The sequence below is a fragment of the Brienomyrus brachyistius genome, unplaced genomic scaffold, assembly GCF_023856365.1.
Source record: "Brienomyrus brachyistius isolate T26 unplaced genomic scaffold, BBRACH_0.4 scaffold63, whole genome shotgun sequence".
Classification (NCBI taxonomy): domain Eukaryota; kingdom Metazoa; phylum Chordata; class Actinopteri; order Osteoglossiformes; family Mormyridae; genus Brienomyrus; species Brienomyrus brachyistius.
Genome location: NW_026042338.1, coordinates 1,521,178 through 1,542,865, shown reverse-complemented (window position 1 = coordinate 1,542,865; position 21,688 = coordinate 1,521,178). Strand labels below are relative to the sequence as shown.

Below are 21,688 nucleotides of genomic sequence, written 5' to 3'. Positions count from 1 at the left end.
AGTTATGTAATTAATGTCATCTAAAAATGAACATCACTAATATTATTATTACAATTAATTTGAATATTTTGTAAAATGAAAATCTATACTTTTCTTCAACACAACATGCAGCTTCTATCCCAAGCACAATCCACATTATTACTTAAAAGCTTATTGACCCCCTGATCCTGGTATCACTTTTCAGTCATTTCAAGTAAACATCATGTGTGTTGTATTTGTATGAGGAAACCAATCTTATCAACATCAACAACTGAAATAAACACACAATCATTCAAACTTCACCACTTTTTAATTTTGTTTTGTCTTTCATTAAAAGCTGCAACATCAAATCTGGCCAGTTCTGATCTGCCTGCCATTTTTGCCTAAAAAATAAATGCTGGTGTTATCAAAAACTATGTCATATAGCTATATTCCAGATTTATTACATATTGCCTGTGAGAGAGAGATGCAATACCGCTTTCGTCAAAATGACAGGTCGGGTCAAAGGTCACGTTCAAAAGTTCAGTGGGCGGAGCTTATGTTGTAGTGGGTTGAGCTTGGTTGTGTAACTGACGCAATAGCATGTGGATTTAATTATTTATTTAAATATTTTTTTTTGTCTTCTTCTTCCCCGGGGGTTGGTTGTGTAACTGCTGCAATGGTATTTGTATTTAATTATTTATTTATTATTTTAAATGATTGTGGCTTAGGGGGCATGGGTTGGTTGTGTTAGTGATGCAATGGTATTTGGATTTAATTATTTATTATTTTAAATGCTTATTTTAAATGTTTATTATTTTAAAATGATATTGAGGAGAGTGCTTATGAGTGTGTATTATTTTAAAAATGATATTGATGAGAGTGCTTATGAGCGTGTGTTATTTGAATAAGTTATTATTATTATTATTTTGTGGGGCGCGGGCGGGAGTGAGCGTGGCTGGGTTACCTGATGGAGCGCGAGCGTACGGTGTGCGGTAGCGTGGTAAGGTACCCGGGCTTCGGAGAATCAGCAAAGGACTTATTCACATACTGGTGCGGTAGCGCGGAAAGGTCCGCACGGCTTTGGATAATCCTCGGAGAGAGCGATGCGGGAGAGCTGAGAGGCGTGCTGCTGCGCGAGTCTGAGAGAAACTGTGAGAGACTGTGGGATAAAATGGTAAAGTTGGAGCAAAGAATGAGAGGAGGAGGTGCAGGGTCTATCGTCCAATAAAAACGCTCGGCGCTAGTTTTGACCGTGTGTTTTTTCCTCACGCGAGCGTTTGTATCACATCGGCGTATGGCGCCAATTTGTAAAGGTCATAAGTCGAGACATACATCGAGTCTGTCAATTTGTCCGCCAGTAAATTCTGCAGGGCCGTGCCACCTGGCCATCGAGGCGCCCCCCTACCCGGCCACGCGGGCCATACATCGAGTCTGACACTTTTGCCCACCAGTAAATTCTGTTTAAAGTTTTGTTTTCACATACGTCCCAAATTACAGATAATTTTCTTACACAGGCACGAGTAGCATCATCAAGGCCGTACCACCTGGTCATACATCAAGTCTGACAATTTGCCCGCCAGTAAATTCTGTTTATAGTTTTGTTTGTCATACATGACCGTGCAGATATGGGGTGACAGAGACAATTAAATTGTATTACGTCGAGCGGGGGGCCTTTTCCTCCTCCTAGAGGCACAACGCCTTACCAAAGTTTCATCGAGACCTTACCCGGTAAGTATATTATTTCTTTTATTCCTGTTATAAAAATGCTATTCAATTAAAAAATAACATTCTAATAATAGGTATTCTCTTTTTTTTTTTTTTTCTATGTACGAGAGAGAGAGAGAGACTACGCCGACCGGTCAAGAGAAAATCTGCGAGAGAATCAACAGGTATGGACGGAGCAACACCCCCAGCGGCTATACCCGAAGCCTTATTAAATGAAATAGCCATTATCAACAATGCTAATAATGAAAATGATGCGGATTACTCTGCTCAACACGACTCGCCACCAGCGGCGTCTGCTGAAACACTGGCCCAGGACCCCTGTTTTCTCCCATCCTTAGAGACATTAACAAGCATGTTAAATGAAAGGGGTTCTGAAGCAGAAGCGGGGCTACCCCCCACCGACGAGGTCGCATGGTCCCCCGCGGATTCTGAATTGTGGGAGGCCTTGTCAGACGTGGAATTTCTTCTCGATGCTGAGGAGATTGAAAATGAATTTGGGCTGGGACAATTTGAAAATGTTCAACAGGAAGGTGGCGGTGCCGTCGGTGACGTGGATCCCCAGCCTGACGGGGTCCTTCATCGCCGCAGATTCAATAACGTACAGATTAGGCGGATTCTAAATATCCCGCGACCTAGAAACGAAGGCAATTTCCGCGAGTACTATGAAAATGTAATCGAGGGGTTTCAAAATATTGTGAATGAGGCGATTCCTTACGCCGTATGGGGAGCCTATATACAGGTCACCCTGCGCGCTGACTTTTTAAACGACGAGCTGTCGCAAATTGTACGGTATGGGGTGGGGGAGCTGACAGACTTGCAGCAGCTGCTGGATCGCCTGGTACAGTCTAATCAAGAGATTTTAAACGATTCCAACCTAGAAGTAATCGTAGACGTAATAAATATCCCACGCGGCGGTGCGAACAAACGTAAACTACAGACCATGTTAGCTTCAGAAATAATTTCTAAAAAAGCCAGACACATGTTTATCATTAATAACAACACCAACGCGTGTTTCGCCATAAACTTGGCGCATCTGCTGCACGAAAACTTCACTGACGCCGAGGCTGAAAAGCTCGGCCTGGAGTTACAGGAGAAAGCGGGATTCACCCCCGATCACGCAGTCGCTTTGAATGACATTATCAATTTCGAGAAAATCATTGATTGCAAAGCAGTGGTGTATTATCAACAACCTTATTCAAACAATCTCCAAATTTACCAGACACCCACGCCTAGCGACGGTAGACGGGCGGTGTATTTCTTTTTACACAATCAGCATTTTTACGGCATTAAAAGCGTAAAGGGCTTCTTAGGCGTGGGGTACGTTTGCCCGAGCTGTTTCAAAGGGTACGATTCGCCTCACTCTCATCAATGCGAAAAATTTTGTAGCGTCTGTCAGACTAATTGCAGAGAAGGTGAAAGCACACCGGCGATACTATGTGAGCGTTGTAATTTCAGATGTTTAAATGACACCTGCTTTGAGCGCCACCGTACGCCTAGGGTCTGCCCAGTTAGGGGGGAGCTCGCTACCCCCTGTGACAAGTTCAGAAAATGCAAAGCCTGCGGGCTCAGATACTACCTCACTCCCGAGAACCCAAAACCGCACTCGTGTAAAGCGGAAAAATGTAATATCTGCGACGCTAAACTCCACACGGCCGTGTCAGACATATCCACCCCACATCTCTGCTATCTAAATCCACCCGAGAAGCCTAACATAGGGGAACGGGCCGAAAGGGGTGAGGGGCGTAAAAAGGCCACCGAATATGTGTTTTTTGACTTTGAAACATCTCAGAGGTCGGGTACCCATATCCCGGTGTACGTCTGCGCCATCTCCGATCAGAACGAGACAATGACCGCCGAGGGGCCCGACTGCGCGCTACAGTTTCTCAGACATTTCAGGGCGCCCTGTTATAGAGGCGTCTGTTTCATTAGTCACTACGGTAAGGCATTCGATAATTACATCATACTGAACGCGATGGTGAAGGAAGGCGTGGAACCGCGTGTGGTATCGCAGGGGAATAAAATCATTCTCATCCTGGACAGCCTGTTTGAGCAGAGGTACATCGACAGTCACTCCTTTCTAAGCATGCCGTTGAGAAAAATCCCCGATGCGATGGGATGCTCGACTCAGATGCGAAAAGGCTATTTTCCGCATCATTTCACAGACGTGGAAAACTTTAGTTACGTGGGACCCTACCCCCCTCCCGATCAATTTGGGCCCGATCAAATGTCCACCAAAGAACGCGACAAGTTTTATCAATGGTACGACGCTGTAAAGCACCAGACCTTTAATTTTCACAAAGAGATGATCGCTTACTGTAAGAACGACGTGGAGATTCTGAGAGAGGGCTGCTTGCGCTTCCTGCGGGAGTTTAAAACGCTCACGGGTTGCGATCCCTTCTCCGCGGCCACCATCGCTTCGGCCGCGTTGCTAGTTTACAGGACAAATTTCCTGCCCAGAGATACGATCGCGATCCCGGATGTATGGGATTACAGGAGGCAATACAAAAGTTATTCGAGCGTGTCCATCCAGTGGCTGGAATTCATCGGGCGCGCGCGCGGCATCGAAATTCGACACGCGCTGCGCGGGGGTGAAGTGAGTGTGGGGCGCTTTCACTTAGACGGATACGCCGAGATAGAGGGGGAGAAATGGGCTTTCGAGTTTCTAGGTTGTCAGTTTCACGGCTGTCCTACCTGCAACAACGAACACGATATCTGCCCCCTGACCCGCGAGAGCTTCGGTGCCCTGTACGTTAAAACAAGGGAAAAACTCGAGTCGTTGCGCCAAGAGTTTAATATGAACGTGGAATCTATCTGGGAACACGAATGGGGTCACGCTAAAACTCACGACCCACAGGTACAGCGTTTCCTGTCAGACTTTGAGCCCCCTGAGCCCCTAAGGCCGCGAGAAGCTCTGTTTGGGGGTCGGACGTCGGCCATTCGCCTGCGTTACGACGTCACGGGGCAAGAGCGCGTCCGCTACGTGGATTTCACGTCGCTGTACCCGTACACTCTGGCTAAATGTGAATTCCCCGTGGGGCACCCGGAAATCATTCATTCGAATTTTAAGCCTCTGAATGAATACTTTGGCCTGATCAAAGCCACGGTCAACACCCCGCGCGAGCTGTTTTTCCCCGTCCTACCCAGCAGACTGCCAAATGGGAAACTAGTGTTTACCCTCTGCAGGACATGCGCGATCGAGAACAGACAGGAGGGGACCTGCGGGCATTCCGACGCAGAGCGGGCATTGATAGGCGTGTGGGTAACTGCGGAGCTAAATCTGGCTTTAGACAGGGGGTACTCGCTCGTTAAAATTCACGAAGTGTGGCATTTTCCCCAGACCAGCGGCGACCTGTTTAGAGATTACATTAAAACCTTTCTCAAAGTGAAGCAGCAGGCTTCGGGCTACCCCGACGACGCGACCGATGACGTGGGTCGCAGGGAGTACATAAAAAACTATCTCGAGCGTGAGGGGATCGAATTGGAGCCCGATCAGATAGTGTCTAATGAAGGGAAGCGGCAAGTGTCCAAACTTCTGCTTAACTCTCTGTGGGGTAAACTGGCGCAGAGGAGCAACATGCTCCAGACATGTATAGTGTCTGACCCGGGGGAATTTTTTAATTTTTTCTGCTCGGACCTGTACGAGATTTCCAGCTTCGCGTTTGTCAACGACGAGGTCGCCCTCATCCGCTGGCGTTTCAAGTCTTCCTACAAAGTGCCGCCGGGAAAGACTAACATATTCATAGCGTGTCAAACTACCGCGTGGGGTCGGTTGACGCTTTACAAAGAACTGGAAAGATTGGGGCGGAGGGTGCTGTATCACGACACCGACAGCATCGTGTACATAAGCAGGCCTGGTGAATATGACCCGACCTTAGGCAATTACCTGGGCGAGCTGACGTCCGAATTAGCCCCCGACGAATACATTGCTTCGTGGGGTGCGCTGGGACCAAAAAGTTACTGTTACCGACTCAACAACGGGAAAACACAAATGAAATGTAAGGGTATAACTCTAAATTACGAAACCTGTCAAAAGGTAAACTTTGACAGTATGATCGGATTGATTGAAAACTACATCGGAGGTTGTAGGAATAACCCCGCTATAATGGCGCAGTACAACAAAATCGAACGCGACATGAAAAGCTTTCGCCTGTTTAATAGGCCTCTAGATAAAAAGGTCAGGGTCGTCTACGACAAACGCAGATTGCTGGCTAGCGGGGAAACTCTGCCTTTCGGTTACTGAAATGTAAAACTAGCAGCATCGCAAAAGGGCTTTTAAAGTTTTTTCTAAAAATCAAAGATGTTCATTTGTTTTAAAATGAAAAGTTTTTTTCAAAGATGTTTTTTAAAATCAAAGTAAGATGTACAAATGTTTTAAACTGAGAAATGTTCCTAGTAAGATGTTTTTAAAAATGAAAAGTTTTTTACAAAGATGTTTTCTAAAAATCAAAGATGTTTTTAAAATGATCATAGTATGATGTTTTTAAAATGTTCATAGTAAGATGTTTTTAAAAATGAAAGATGTTTTAAGATGTTTTTAAAATGTTCCTAGTAAGATGTTTTTTATTTTCAAACTTGTGTACTGAAATGTTTTGTACATTTATCACAAGAGTTTTTATTAAAAACTTACCCATGCACTCTGTGTCTGTGAAAGCTGACACCCCTCCAGCAGTGGTTTGCACGTGTGTGTGTGTGTGTGTGTGTGTGTGTGTGTGTGTGTGTGTGTGTGTGTCCTCGGAAAGATTTAAAAGATTAGGGCAGTATTTACCGTTTCGTCAGTGTGTTTTTTTTTTTTTGCAAAATGATGGGTAGCGGCGTGAGAGAGGTCGACTTTGATCACCGTTTAGAACTCCCGTTTACGGCTATAATCGCAGGGGCAAGTTCTTCGGGGAAAACCTATTTCACTAAAGAAATGCTTTTAAATCAGAGTCACTGTTTCATAGGGGGCCCCGTTAAAAAAATTGTGTGGTGTTTCGCTTCCCATCAGCCGCTTTATGATGAACTACGCGATCGGATCAGCGAAATTGAATTTATACAAGGGCTTCCCAAAAGCTGGGAGGATGAGGAGCGCTTCCCCTCAGGCTCCTTGATAATCATCGATGATTTGATGGACACCGCGTCCGAAAACAAACTCGTGGCAGAAGCTTTCACGAGGTTCAGACATCACCGTCAAATCTCGGTCATCTACCTGGTGCAGAACGTATTTCACCAGGGCAAGTACAGCAGGACTATAGCCCTAAATACGACTTATTATTGTCTGTTTAAGAATGTGCGAGACAGAATGCAAATCAAAGTTTCAGCTCAGCAAATGTTTCCTTGGCAGAAAAAGTTTTTTCTAGATGCCTACCATGAGGCCACAGGGCCCGCGCACGGCTATTTATTGGTCGATTTGAGAGCCACGTGCCCAGAAGAGTTCCGACTCAGGACCGGATTATTACCGGGGTCGTTACCCATCGTCTTTCTACCGGCGAGCCATTGATTTATCACTACTAAGCTATGTCCGAACATCTCAGGAAACACCTGCCGACCCTTAAAGTTTTACAGAGGACGAGGGGGGTGAAACGTAAAAAGATTCTTACGGCTGACCCATCTAACGACATAATTTTGGCTCTCTCCGAAATCTGTCTCAATCTCATAAGAGGTCGCATACCTTTAACCGTAGCTCAATTTACCAAACTCAAGAAACAGAAAAGATTGATTAAACTTTTTGCATGTAAGAAAAACAGCGTCGCTAGGAAACGCGTGGCAATTCTTCAAAAAGGAGGATTCTTATTACCGCTCTTATCAGTGGCTCTGCCATTCGTTACAAGCCTGTTTGCCGGTAAGACGGCTAACTAGCCTTTTCCAGCAACATGAGCCAAGTCAAGAAAATGTTTATGCTCAGCCCCCAGCAACTGCGTACGCTGACCCAGAGGGCGACCCCGCATACCATCGGGGAATCGGCCCTGGGTGAACTCGAACACCAGATGCAGGGTTTAATAAATCAGCCGGCTATGCATCTGGATGAAAAAGTGAAGAGATACAACCAATTGCTACAGAGGTATCTGAATCTAGCCCGAAAAGAGGAAAATGGGCTTTAAGTAGGATGACGGAATTATGTCATACATAGCAATACATTTTAAGAATAATTCTAACTGATTCCAGGGAAATGTATTTCTGTAAATATTCCTGTTAGCATAATGTTTATTTTGCTTGATCTTGTGTTTTTAGTTAATAAAGTCATTGCCACTTATACATTGGTAAGCCAAGTTGCAAAATATGAAAAACGGATTTCATCTTGGAGTGCTCTTGCTTGTGATTTTCAAGCTGAGAGGTAATTGTGCTTTATTTAATTCCTTCCTCAGAATATATTACCCTTGACGTTAACATTCAATATTATGTTGATCAACAAACATATCACATAATTAGCAATACATCTATTAATTCTCATGTAATACAGCATTTACTTAATTTAATGAATAGTCAAAGAGAATAATGACAATTACATTTAATACTGGATCTAATTATCCAACTGAAAGTACCAAGCAGTTATATTTTGGGGCTCTAGTAATCACCATTCCCACTTGTGAAAGGTGAAATGAGAAAGGTCAGCAATAGCTGTGAGGACAAAGGTTGGGGATGAAGGCATCAAATGTACTGTAAGGAACTTTCTTTATAATTCCTGATTCTACAAAACAGATAGGTTACCCCACTTTGAAATAGCTGTAGTGATACTAACATAGAAATTTAAAAATACAATGTGCTTCCACTATTTACTTTCGGTTCAGTCCTGCATTCCTCTCATCTCGAACATATCTGCCTTTATCATATGCATGTATGCAAAGAAATTAAGTAAACTGTTTTAAATCCATTTTTAAAATATTTTTTTCAGGAACATTTGAGCAAAGAATTATTGGAGGGCAAGAAGTTGATCCTTACTCCATCAAATACCAAGCATCGATTCAGTACAACCATCGCCATTACTGTGGAGGTACACTTATCCAGGCTCAGTGGGTTGTTTCAGCTGCCCATTGCTGGAGACCGTGAGTACTAAATCTTGTAAGAAAGGAAAGGAGAAAGAAAAAATTGAATGCAATACAATTGTACAAAAAACTGGTATTATCTTCTACCTGGAATTAGTCTAAAATGAGAAATAAATGGATTTTTTTTCAACAGGAGTTCTCTGATCAAAGTGGTTTTAAGTGAACATAGTTTCTCCAAAGAAGAAGGATTTGAGCAAGAGTTAAATGTCTCCAAAATATTTGTTCATTTCAACTACAACTACAAGACTTTCAACAATGACATTATGCTGATAAAAGTAAGAAAATCAATTGAACTTGTTTAATCAAAAAATGTATTACAGTACACCTTTTTCAAGGACTTCTTCTTTGGAGAAACTATGTTCACTTAAAACCACTTTGATCAGAGAACTCCTGTTGAAAAAAAATCCATTTATTTCTCATTTTAGACTAATTCCAGGTAGAAGATAATACCAGTTTTTTGTACAATTGTATTGCATTCAATTTTTTCTTTCTCCTTTCCTTTCTTACAAGATTTAGTACTCACGGTCTCCAGCAATGGGCAGCTGAAACAACCCACTGAGCCTGGATAAGTGTACCTCCACAGTAATGGCGATGGTTGTACTGAATCGATGCTTGGTATTTGATGGAGTAAGGATCAACTTCTTGCCCTCCAATAATTCTTTGCTCAAATGTTCCTGAAAAAAATATTTTAAAAATGGATTTAAAACAGTTTACTTAATTTCTTTGCATACATGCATATGATAAAGGCAGATATGTTCGAGATGAGAGGAATGCAGGACTGAACCGAAAGTAAATAGTGGAAGCACATTGTATTTTTAAATTTCTATGTTAGTATCACTACAGCTATTTCAAAGTGGGGTAACCTATCTGTTTTGTAGAATCAGGAATTATAAAGAAAGTTCCTTACAGTACATTTGATGCCTTCATCCCCAACCTTTGTCCTCACAGCTATTGCTGACCTTTCTCATTTCACCTTTCACAAGTGGGAATGGTGATTACTAGAGCCCCAAAATATAACTGCTTGGTACTTTCAGTTGGATAATTAGATCCAGTATTAAATGTAATTGTCATTATTCTCTTTGACTATTCATTAAATTAAGTAAATGCTGTATTACATGAGAATTAATAGATGTATTGCTAATTATGTGATATGTTTGTTGATCAACATAATATTGAATGTTAACGTCAAGGGTAATATATTCTGAGGAAGGAATTAAATAAAGCACAATTACCTCTCAGCTTGAAAATCACAAGCAAGAGCACTCCAAGATGAAATCCGTTTTTCATATTTTGCAACTTGGCTTACCAATGTATAAGTGGCAATGACTTTATTAACTAAAAACACAAGATCAAGCAAAATAAACATTATGCTAACAGGAATATTTACAGAAATACATTTCCCTGGAATCAGTTAGAATTATTCTTAAAATGTATTGCTATGTATGACATAATTCCGTCATCCTACTTAAAGCCCATTTTCCTCTTTTCGGGCTAGATTCAGATACCTCTGTAGCAATTGGTTGTATCTCTTCACTTTTTCATCCAGATGCATAGCCGGCTGATTTATTAAACCCTGCATCTGGTGTTCGAGTTCACCCAGGGCCGATTCCCCGATGGTATGCGGGGTCGCCCTCTGGGTCAGCGTACGCAGTTGCTGGGGGCTGAGCATAAACATTTTCTTGACTTGGCTCATGTTGCTGGAAAAGGCTAGTTAGCCGTCTTACCGGCAAACAGGCTTGTAACGAATGGCAGAGCCACTGATAAGAGCGGTAATAAGAATCCTCCTTTTTGAAGAATTGCCACGCGTTTCCTAGCGACGCTGTTTTTCTTACATGCGAAAAGTTTAATCAATCTTTTCTGTTTCTTGAGTTTGGTAAATTGAGCTACGGTTAAAGGTATGCGACCTCTTATGAGATTGAGACAGATTTCGGAGAGAGCCAAAATTATGTCGTTAGATGGGTCAGCCGTAAGAATCTTTTTACGTTTCACCCCCCTCGTCCTCTGTAAAACTTTAAGGGTCGGCAGGTGTTTCCTGAGATGTTCGGACATAGCTTAGTAGTGATAAATCAATGGCTCGCCGGTAGAAAGACGATGGGTAACGACCCCGGTAATAATCCGGTCCTGAGTCGGAACTCTTCTGGGCACGTGGCTCTCAAATCGACCAATAAATAGCCGTGCGCGGGCCCTGTGGCCTCATGGTAGGCATCTAGAAAAAACTTTTTCTGCCAAGGAAACATTTGCTGAGCTGAAACTTTGATTTGCATTCTGTCTCGCACATTCTTAAACAGACAATAATAAGTCGTATTTAGGGCTATAGTCCTGCTGTACTTGCCCTGGTGAAATACGTTCTGCACCAGGTAGATGACCGAGATTTGACGGTGATGTCTGAACCTCGTGAAAGCTTCTGCCACGAGTTTGTTTTCGGACGCGGTGTCCATCAAATCATCGATGATTATCAAGGAGCCTGAGGGGAAGCGCTCCTCATCCTCCCAGCTTTTGGGAAGCCCTTGTATAAATTCAATTTCGCTGATCCGATCGCGTAGTTCATCATAAAGCGGCTGATGGGAAGCGAAACACCACACAATTTTTTTAACGGGGCCCCCTATGAAACAGTGACTCTGATTTAAAAGCATTTCTTTAGTGAAATAGGTTTTCCCCGAAGAACTTGCCCCTGCGATTATAGCCGTAAACGGGAGTTCTAAACGGTGATCAAAGTCGACCTCTCTCACGCCGCTACCCATCATTTTGCAAAAAAAAAAAAACACACTGACGAAACGGTAAATACTGCCCTAATCTTTTAAATCTTTCCGAGGACACACACACACACACACACACACACACACACACACACACACACACGCACACACACACACACACACACACACACACACACACACACGTGCAAACCACTGCTGGAGGGGTGTCAGCTTTCACAGACACAGAGTGCATGGGTAAGTTTTTAATAAAAACTCTTGTGATAAATGTACAAAACATTTCAGTACACAAGTTTGAAAATAAAAAACATCTTACTAGGAACATTTTAAAAACATCTTAAAACATCTTTCATTTTTAAAAACATCTTACTATGAACATTTTAAAAACATCATACTATGATCATTTTAAAAACATCTTTGATTTTTAGAAAACATCTTTGTAAAAAACTTTTCATTTTTAAAAACATCTTACTAGGAACATTTCTCAGTTTAAAACATTTGTACATCTTACTTTGATTTTAAAAAACATCTTTGAAAAAAACTTTTCATTTTAAAACAAATGAACATCTTTGATTTTTAGAAAAAACTTTAAAAGCCCTTTTGCGATGCTGCTAGTTTTACATTTCAGTAACCGAAAGGCAGAGTTTCCCCGCTAGCCAGCAATCTGCGTTTGTCGTAGACGACCCTGACCTTTTTATCTAGAGGCCTATTAAACAGGCGAAAGCTTTTCATGTCGCGTTCGATTTTGTTGTACTGCGCCATTATAGCGGGGTTATTCCTACAACCTCCGATGTAGTTTTCAATCAATCCGATCATACTGTCAAAGTTTACCTTTTGACAGGTTTCGTAATTTAGAGTTATACCCTTACATTTCATTTGTGTTTTCCCGTTGTTGAGTCGGTAACAGTAACTTTTTGGTCCCAGCGCACCCCACGAAGCAATGTATTCGTCGGGGGCTAATTCGGACGTCAGCTCGCCCAGGTAATTGCCTAAGGTCGGGTCATATTCACCAGGCCTGCTTATGTACACGATGCTGTCGGTGTCGTGATACAGCACCCTCCGCCCCAATCTTTCCAGTTCTTTGTAAAGCGTCAACCGACCCCACGCGGTAGTTTGACACGCTATGAATATGTTAGTCTTTCCCGGCGGCACTTTGTAGGAAGACTTGAAACGCCAGCGGATGAGGGCGACCTCGTCGTTGACAAACGCGAAGCTGGAAATCTCGTACAGGTCCGAGCAGAAAAAATTAAAAAATTCCCCCGGGTCAGACACTATACATGTCTGGAGCATGTTGCTCCTCTGCGCCAGTTTACCCCACAGAGAGTTAAGCAGAAGTTTGGACACTTGCCGCTTCCCTTCATTGGACACTATCTGATCGGGCTCCAATTCGATCCCCTCACGCTCGAGATAGTTTTTTATGTACTCCCTGCGACCCACGTCATCGGTCGCGTCGTCGGGGTAGCCCGAAGCCTGCTGCTTCACTTTGAGAAAGGTTTTAATGTAATCTCTAAACAGGTCGCCGCTGGTCTGGGGAAAATGCCACACTTCGTGAATTTTAACGAGCGAGTACCCCCTGTCTAAAGCCAGATTTAGCTCCGCAGTTACCCACACGCCTATCAATGCCCGCTCTGCGTCGGAATGCCCGCACGCCCCCTCCTGTCTGTTCTCGATCGCGCACGTCCTGCACAGTGTAAACACCAGTTTCCCATTTGGCAGTCTGCTGGGTAGGACGGGGAAAAACAGCTCGCGCGGGGTGTTGACCGTGGCTTTGATCAGGCCAAAGTATTCATTCAGAGGCTTAAAATTCGAATGAATGATTTCCGGGTGCCCCACGGGGAATTCACATTTAGCCAGAGTGTACGGGTACAGCGACGTGAAATCCACGTAGCGGACGCGCTCTTGCCCCGTGACGTCGTAACGCAGGCGAATGGCCGACGTCCGACCCCCAAACAGAGCTTCTCGCGGCCTTAGGGGCTCAGGGGGCTCAAAGTCTGACAGGAAACGCTGTACCTGTGGGTCGTGAGTTTTAGCGTGAGCCCATTCGTGTTCCCAGATGGATTCCACGTTCATATTAAACTCTTGGCGCAACGACTCGAGTTTTTCCCTTGTTTTAACGTACAGGGCACCGAAGCTCTCGCGGGTCAGGGGGCAGATATCGTGTTCGTTGTTGCAGGTAGGACAGCCGTGAAACTGACAACCTAGAAACTCGAAAGCCCATTTCTCCCCCTCTATCTCGGCGTATCCGTCTAAGTGAAAGCGCCCCACACTCACTTCACCCCCGCGCAGCGCGTGTCGAATTTCGATGCCGCACGCGCGCCCGATGAATTCCAGCCACTGGATGGACACGCTCGAATAACTTTTGTATTGCCTCCTGTAATCCCATACATCCGGGATCGCGATCGTATCTCTGGGCAGGAAATTTGTCCTGTAAACTAGCAACGCGGCCGAAGCGATGGTGGCCGCGGAGAAGGGATCGCAACCCGTGAGCGTTTTAAACTCCCGCAGGAAGCGCAAGCAGCCCTCTCTCAGAATCTCCACGTCGTTCTTACAGTAAGCGATCATCTCTTTGTGAAAATTAAAGGTCTGGTGCTTTACAGCGTCGTACCATTGATAAAACTTGTCGCGTTCTTTGGTGGACATTTGATCGGGCCCAAATTGATCGGGAGGGGGGTAGGGTCCCACGTAACTAAAGTTTTCCACGTCTGTGAAATGATGCGGAAAATAGCCTTTTCGCATCTGAGTCGAGCATCCCATCGCATCGGGGATTTTTCTCAACGGCATGCTTAGAAAGGAGTGACTGTCGATGTACCTCTGCTCAAACAGGCTGTCCAGGATGAGAATGATTTTATTCCCCTGCGATACCACACGCGGTTCCACGCCTTCCTTCACCATCGCGTTCAGTATGATGTAATTATCGAATGCCTTACCGTAGTGACTAATGAAACAGACGCCTCTATAACAGGGCGCCCTGAAATGTCTGAGAAACTGTAGCGCGCAGTCGGGCCCCTCGGCGGTCATTGTCTCGTTCTGATCGGAGATGGCGCAGACGTACACCGGGATATGGGTACCCGACCTCTGAGATGTTTCAAAGTCAAAAAACACATATTCGGTGGCCTTTTTACGCCCCTCACCCCTTTCGGCCCGTTCCCCTATGTTAGGCTTCTCGGGTGGATTTAGATAGCAGAGATGTGGGGTGGATATGTCTGACACGGCCGTGTGGAGTTTAGCGTCGCAGATATTACATTTTTCCGCTTTACACGAGTGCGGTTTTGGGTTCTCGGGAGTGAGGTAGTATCTGAGCCCGCAGGCTTTGCATTTTCTGAACTTGTCACAGGGGGTAGCGAGCTCCCCCCTAACTGGGCAGACCCTAGGCGTACGGTGGCGCTCAAAGCAGGTGTCATTTAAACATCTGAAATTACAACGCTCACATAGTATCGCCGGTGTGCTTTCACCTTCTCTGCAATTAGTCTGACAGACGCTACAAAATTTTTCGCATTGATGAGAGTGAGGCGAATCGTACCCTTTGAAACAGCTCGGGCAAACGTACCCCACGCCTAAGAAGCCCTTTACGCTTTTAATGCCGTAAAAATGCTGATTGTGTAAAAAGAAATACACCGCCCGTCTACCGTCGCTAGGCGTGGGTGTCTGGTAAATTTGGAGATTGTTTGAATAAGGTTGTTGATAATACACCACTGCTTTGCAATCAATGATTTTCTCGAAATTGATAATGTCACTCAAAGCGACTGCGTGATCGGGGGTGAATCCCGCTTTCTCCTGTAACTCCAGGCCGAGCTTTTCAGCCTCGGCGTCAGTGAAGTTTTCGTGCAGCAGATGCGCCAAGTTTATGGCGAAACACGCGTTGGTGTTGTTATTAATGATAAACATGTGTCTGGCTTTTTTAGAAATTATTTCTGAAGCTAACATGGTCTGTAGTTTACGTTTGTTCGCACCGCCGCGTGGGATATTTATTACGTCTACGATTACTTCTAGGTTGGAATCGTTTAAAATCTCTTGATTAGACTGTACCAGGCGATCCAGCAGCTGCTGCAAGTCTGTCAGCTCCCCCACCCCATACCGTACAATTTGCGACAGCTCGTCGTTTAAAAAGTCAGCGCGCAGGGTGACCTGTATATAGGCTCCCCATACGGCGTAAGGAATCGCCTCATTCACAATATTTTGAAACCCCTCGATTACATTTTCATAGTACTCGCGGAAATTGCCTTCGTTTCTAGGTCGCGGGATATTTAGAATCCGCCTAATCTGTACGTTATTGAATCTGCGGCGATGAAGGACCCCGTCAGGCTGGGGATCCACGTCACCGACGGCACCGCCACCTTCCTGTTGAACATTTTCAAATTGTCCCAGCCCAAATTCATTTTCAATCTCCTCAGCATCGAGAAGAAATTCCACGTCTGACAAGGCCTCCCACAATTCAGAATCCGCGGGGGACCATGCGACCTCGTCGGTGGGGGGTAGCCCCGCTTCTGCTTCAGAACCCCTTTCATTTAACATGCTTGTTAATGTCTCTAAGGATGGGAGAAAACAGGGGTCCTGGGCCAGTGTTTCAGCAGACGCCGCTGGTGGCGAGTCGTGTTGAGCAGAGTAATCCGCATCATTTTCATTATTAGCATTGTTGATAATGGCTATTTCATTTAATAAGGCTTCGGGTATAGCCGCTGGGGGTGTTGCTCCGTCCATACCTGTTGATTCTCTCGCAGATTTTCTCTTGACCGGTCGGCGTAGTCTCTCTCTCTCTCTCGTACATAGAAAAAAAAAAAAAAAGAGAATACCTATTATTAGAATGTTATTTTTTAATTGAATAGCATTTTTATAACAGGAATAAAAGAAATAATATACTTACCGGGTAAGGTCTCGATGAAACTTTGGTAAGGCGTTGTGCCTCTAGGAGGAGGAAAAGGCCCCCCGCTCGACGTAATACAATTTAATTGTCTCTGTCACCCCATATCTGCACGGTCATGTATGACAAACAAAACTATAAACAGAATTTACTGGCGGGCAAATTGTCAGACTTGATGTATGACCAGGTGGTACGGCCTTGATGATGCTACTCGTGCCTGTGTAAGAAAATTATCTGTAATTTGGGACGTATGTGAAAACAAAACTTTAAACAGAATTTACTGGAGGGCAAAAGTGTCAGACTCGATGTATGGCCCGCGTGGCCGGGTAGGGGGGCGCCTCGATGGCCAGGTGGCACGGCCCTGCAGAATTTACTGGCGGACAAATTGACAGACTCGATGTATGTCTCGACTTATGACCTTTACAAATTGGCGCCATACGCCGATGTGATACAAACGCTCGCGTGAGGAAAAAACACACGGTCAAAACTAGCGCCGAGCGTTTTTATTGGACGATAGACCCTGCACCTCCTCCTCTCATTCTTTGCTCCAACTTTACCATTTTATCCCACAGTCTCTCACAGTTTCTCTCAGACTCGCGCAGCAGCACGCCTCTCAGCTCTCCCGCATCGCTCTCTCCGAGGATTATCCAAAGCCGTGCGGACCTTTCCGCGCTACCGCACCAGTATGTGAATAAGTCCTTTGCTGATTCTCCGAAGCCCGGGTACCTTACCACGCTACCGCACACCGTACGCTCGCGCTCCATCAGGTAACCCAGCCACGCTCACTCCCGCCCGCGCCCCACAAAATAATAATAATAATAACTTATTCAAATAACACACGCTCATAAGCACTCTCATCAATATCATTTTTAAAATAATACACACTCATAAGCACTCTCCTCAATATCATTTTAAAATAATAAACATTTAAAATAAGCATTTAAAATAATAAATAATTAAATCCAAATACCATTGCATCACTAACACAACCAACCCATGCCCCCTAAGCCACAATCATTTAAAATAATAAATAAATAATTAAATACAAATACCATTGCAGCAGTTACACAACCAACCCCCGGGGAAGAAGAAGACAAAAAAAAATATTTAAATAAATAATTAAATCCACATGCTATTGCGTCAGTTACACAACCAAGCTCAACCCACTACAACATAAGCTCCGCCCACTGAACTTTTGAACGTGACCTTTGACCCGACCTGTCATTTTGACGAAAGCGGTATTGCATCTCTCTCTCCTGTGGTTTGGGGGGAGGTTAATCTGTGTGTGTGACCATGAGTGACGCGACATGTGTGCTACAGTATACATCCAGTATGTAACTGTATAAAGTAAAACTCACTGTGTAATATAAAATGCAAATGGAATACTGTAATATGAAGCATTGCAGTAAGAGGACAATATTACAGTACAGGGCACATTGTTGGATTACATACCTGTTGGCTCTATTAAATGTTTGAATGGTTGTGGACATGGTTGTTCTCCCATCATTTGGTCGACCAGCCTCAGCCATTGTAAGGCCATGATTGAGGACCTAAATATATATATACAGTACTGTGCAAAAGTCTTAGGTAGGCAAAGAAAATGATGTTTAGATTATCCTCGTGTTGGTATAAAACTATGATATGATGCCTGTCAAAGTGTGTCAGCTTCGCCATTTCAGAACCTCTGCTAAAATTATCCTAGTATTTGCAGTGACCGTCCAGTGCAGCCATGCATTTTTTGACTTGGCCACTAGCCTACCTCATACAGCTAGTCAATCTGTCACTGACTTTTTAAACCAATATATTTATATATTTAATTGAGCTATTTGTGAAATTTAACAAAATCATGGAACGGCTGAGGTCCCCCTGAGGAGAAGATTGGGAACTGAAGCGGTGTTCATCTAGCCATCCAACTAGATATCAGTAACTTTTTAGAAAACTTAAGAAATTATTACTAGTTTTTATTGTGTTACTCTTAATTTGCACCCGTTCTAATGTTAAATTGTGCTTTTTTTTCTAAGCTAAAGTACACTTGCTACCCAGATAAACAGCTTCAAACATTTCTTTGGACTGCCTAAGACTTTTGGACAGTACTGGATATATATACATGCACAGTTGTACAGATGTATAGAGAACATGCTTGAGCGATTATGACGACCATTTTGCAGGTAATGAGTCATATAATGAACTAACACCAGATGTCAGACTTTTCAACAGAGAACCAGTATAATATATTTTGACCAACATGTCATGAACAATTGAAAATGTTGGATTGTACATAATTATTCGCATGACTGAACCAAAGCATTTGCAATTTGACCAAAAGAATGAGACTTTGCATTTATGATGTGCAAAAGGGACTCAATGATGTGGAGGTTGTACAAGTAGTTATGAGAATTTCATTTCTGATCTGAGAAATGTACCAAAGCGACCGAGAAAACCTGTAATATTGTTCTGCTGGACACTAGAATAAATGCATGGGCTGGACTATTCACAGTCCCTTAGAAGAAGCTAAATCACATTTCCTTGGAATTACATCAAATAAAATACTCTATTATTTTAGAAATCTGCTGCATGACCACAATTCTGTGTCATATCAGCCACCTGTCAGCTATGAGAGATGAATCTCTCCTATAATCAGCTCTCACTGTACTGTACAGATCTGTGTGGACCACAGGCTTTAAAATGTTCATGTGCTAAGGGCTCTCAAACAGAATTTCTGAAAATACTGTTCCATCCATAAAGTTTTTTGCAATTAACTTATCTTTATAATTTGCGTAATTTAAAGCCAGACAGGCCTGCAGTAGTTGCTGGGGATGTTCACATCTCCTTCTAATGAAGGATGTGGAGAAAACAATGGAGGGAAATCTCTGCCAGGATGAAAGGCTACTGTGGCCAGCAGTGATCTGGGATTGAAGTCTGCAGGAAATGGCAGGACTTCTGCAGCCTCGCAAAGTGACAACTGGGGATAAATGGGGATTGGGGATCATGCTGACTGGGCAGGGGATCAGGAGCTGCGTCACACACAGGACAACACAGAGGGGTCTCTGTGAAAAGGGTCATTTTTCGTAGAGACAATTCCTCACTACGGCTTGTGGGGACTGACCGGCTTAATGTACAGTCAGAAGAGCATCAGTGTGTTTTGGCCAAACTCTGTGTCTCTGTGACACGACAGCAGGCAAAAAAGGATGTAGAAAATAAGGAGTGGGTGGGAGCACTGGTTACTCTACCAGCATTACCCACTGATCTAATACCAACCGCTTCTTCTTTGCATTCCTCACGGTTGGTTCTGTGCTCGACCCTGGGCATCTTGCGGTTTCTATGACGTCACACCATTTGATCTTGACATCAGTCCAGGGTCTCATCCTCTCTTCTTCTGGCAGGACTTGGGATGAGAGAGTCCAGTTGTTTGATGCAGTGGGTCCCTCTCACTGGATGGTCTAATTTAGAAGCCAATCATTTATGTCTGTTATTACAGTCAGTGACGCTAAAAGGTGAGCTTCAGTGAACAGTTTGTGGCAGCTGCAGGAACAGAGGCACTCAGGCAAACCCAAGTGCAGAATATTACCCCCGAATGGCAGCTTTTTATCAGCAACAGGGAGACCTGGGATGGGGGAAGGGTGGGGTGGGGGGGTGCTGAAGGGCTGTTTGCTCTGGTGGGTCCAGGCCAGTCACTGGCAACGTCAGCACTGGTGTTTTGACAGGTCACTGCTGCCTGTATTTTGTCTGAAATTTTGTGGTTTCCTTTCAATAGGCTGTCAGGCTGTAGAGTCACAGAGAGGCTGTTCTTCCCTGACTTCAGCTCTGAAGTCAAACCTCAGAAAGCTGGATCTGAGCTACAATCACCCAGGAGACTCAGGAGTGAAGCTGCTCTCTGCTGTACTGGAGAATCCCAGCTGTAAACTGGAGAAGCTGAAGTGAGTAGAGAATGAATATTTTATGTCGGTTTAAGTCAAGTTTATTTGTATAGCACATCTTCATACAAGAAGGTCATTCAAAGTGCTTTCCAGAAAAGATGATAAAAAATAAAATGCATAATGCACAAAGTAAAATCGTGGGAATACATATGAAAATAAAACATTTAGTGCATGTGTGAGTGACTGGTGTGTGAGTAACTGGTGTGTGAGTGTGCCCTGCGATGGGCTGGCCCCCCATCCTGGGTTATTCCCTGCCTCGTGCCCATTGCTTCCGGGATAGGCTCCGGACCCCCCACGACCCAGTAGGATAAGCAGTTTGGAAAATGGATGGATAAAACATTAAATTAAAAGAACATGAAACATATAAGGAGAGATATTAAAAGTGGCAAATTACCAGTCCCATCAGACGGCCATCGGTCATCGACCTGCGGCCCAGGGTGCTCCGGTGACAGGAGCACTTATGTTCCACCATGCTGTTCGTTATGGACACACTGTGGGCAGCACAGGGATTCAGATCGGCCAGGCCGTTCCTCCCAATCACACCCTTCCAGGTTTCACTGTCGCTACGCACATCAGCGTTAATGTCTCCCAGCAGGACGATGCAGTCCCCACGGGGGGGCACCTCCCAGCCCCCCCTCTCAGGTCTCGAAGCAGGCCAGGTACTCTGAGCTGGTGTTCGGTGCATACGCATAAACAGTCAGACCCCGTCCCCCAACTCGAAGGAGAAGGGAGGTAACCCTCTCGCTCACTGGGGTAAACTCCAACGTTCTGGCACTGAATTGGGGGGCTATTAGCTTATTTCACAGAGGTCACCATTTTCAAAATGAAAACGAGGCTGAGGTGGGATGAATTCCACAAAATTCGTTGATGCTAGTATGGCATATTCTTGTGAACCAGGATGTACATCTTATCAAAGACGAGAATGTGATCAAGGTTTGTCTTTCCCTTGATTTCCTTGTAACCGGGACACTTAGAAGCTCAGTTCAAATTTAGAAAACACACTTTTGCAGAATCATGGATTTACAGTAGTGAGGATGTTTCATATAACCAAGCTGCCTCCTGCTATAATTCCTCACAGTGGGGCTGAAGATTTTTATTTTCTATGTGAAAACCCATGATCCATTTGAGGTGAAGTACCTGACTCTGCTTGGACCTAAAATATATTCATACCCCTTTGATTAACGCTGTAATGTACCATATATGTTTAGTAATATGTATCCAGCATTTTCAGCCTATCTCAGGATAATAGTGCTTGTTGTCTCAGAAAATTGTAAACTCAGAAAATAAATCAAGCTTGTTAATGACTAACGTTAGTTATTCACGCTGCAAAGAATATTTTGATATTTGCTGATTAGCTAGTACATTGACACTTAGGCTACGCCTGTCAAAATCCTTAACTTACCTTTAATATCAGTAATGTTACCCTCTATTCAGTCGCTGTATCCTTTTAACAGAACTGCTCTTGATATTCAACATCCCTCCTCAGCCCATTTT

The 21,688-nt window shown here is 44.0% G+C and overlaps 1 protein-coding gene across 1 annotated transcript; it reads left to right on the top strand.

Annotated features, from left to right (window-relative positions):
- Window positions 1-7,879: 7,879 nt before the first annotated feature.
- LOC125725261 (granzyme K-like) lies at window positions 7,880-9,007 on the top strand. The gene is made up of 3 exons (XM_049002030.1): window positions 7,880-7,996; window positions 8,555-8,705; window positions 8,839-9,007. The coding sequence occupies exons 1-3, from the start codon at window positions 7,942-7,944 to the stop codon at window positions 9,005-9,007; spliced, it is 375 nt and encodes a 124-aa protein (XP_048857987.1). The 5' UTR covers window positions 7,880-7,941.
- The last annotated feature ends 12,681 nt before the right edge of the window (window positions 9,008-21,688 follow it).

Excerpts from the sequence above, each read along its gene's own strand:
- LOC125725261 (XM_049002030.1), top strand. The coding sequence starts at position 7,942 with ATGAAAAACGGATTTCATCTTGGAGTGCTCTTGCTTGTGATTTTCAAG. Across the intron at positions 7,997-8,554 it reads TGTGATTTTCAAGCTGAGAG|GAACATTTGAGCAAAGAATT; the intron begins GTAATTGTGCTT and ends TATTTTTTTCAG. Across the intron at positions 8,706-8,838 it reads GCTGCCCATTGCTGGAGACC|GAGTTCTCTGATCAAAGTGG; the intron begins GTGAGTACTAAA and ends TTTTTTCAACAG.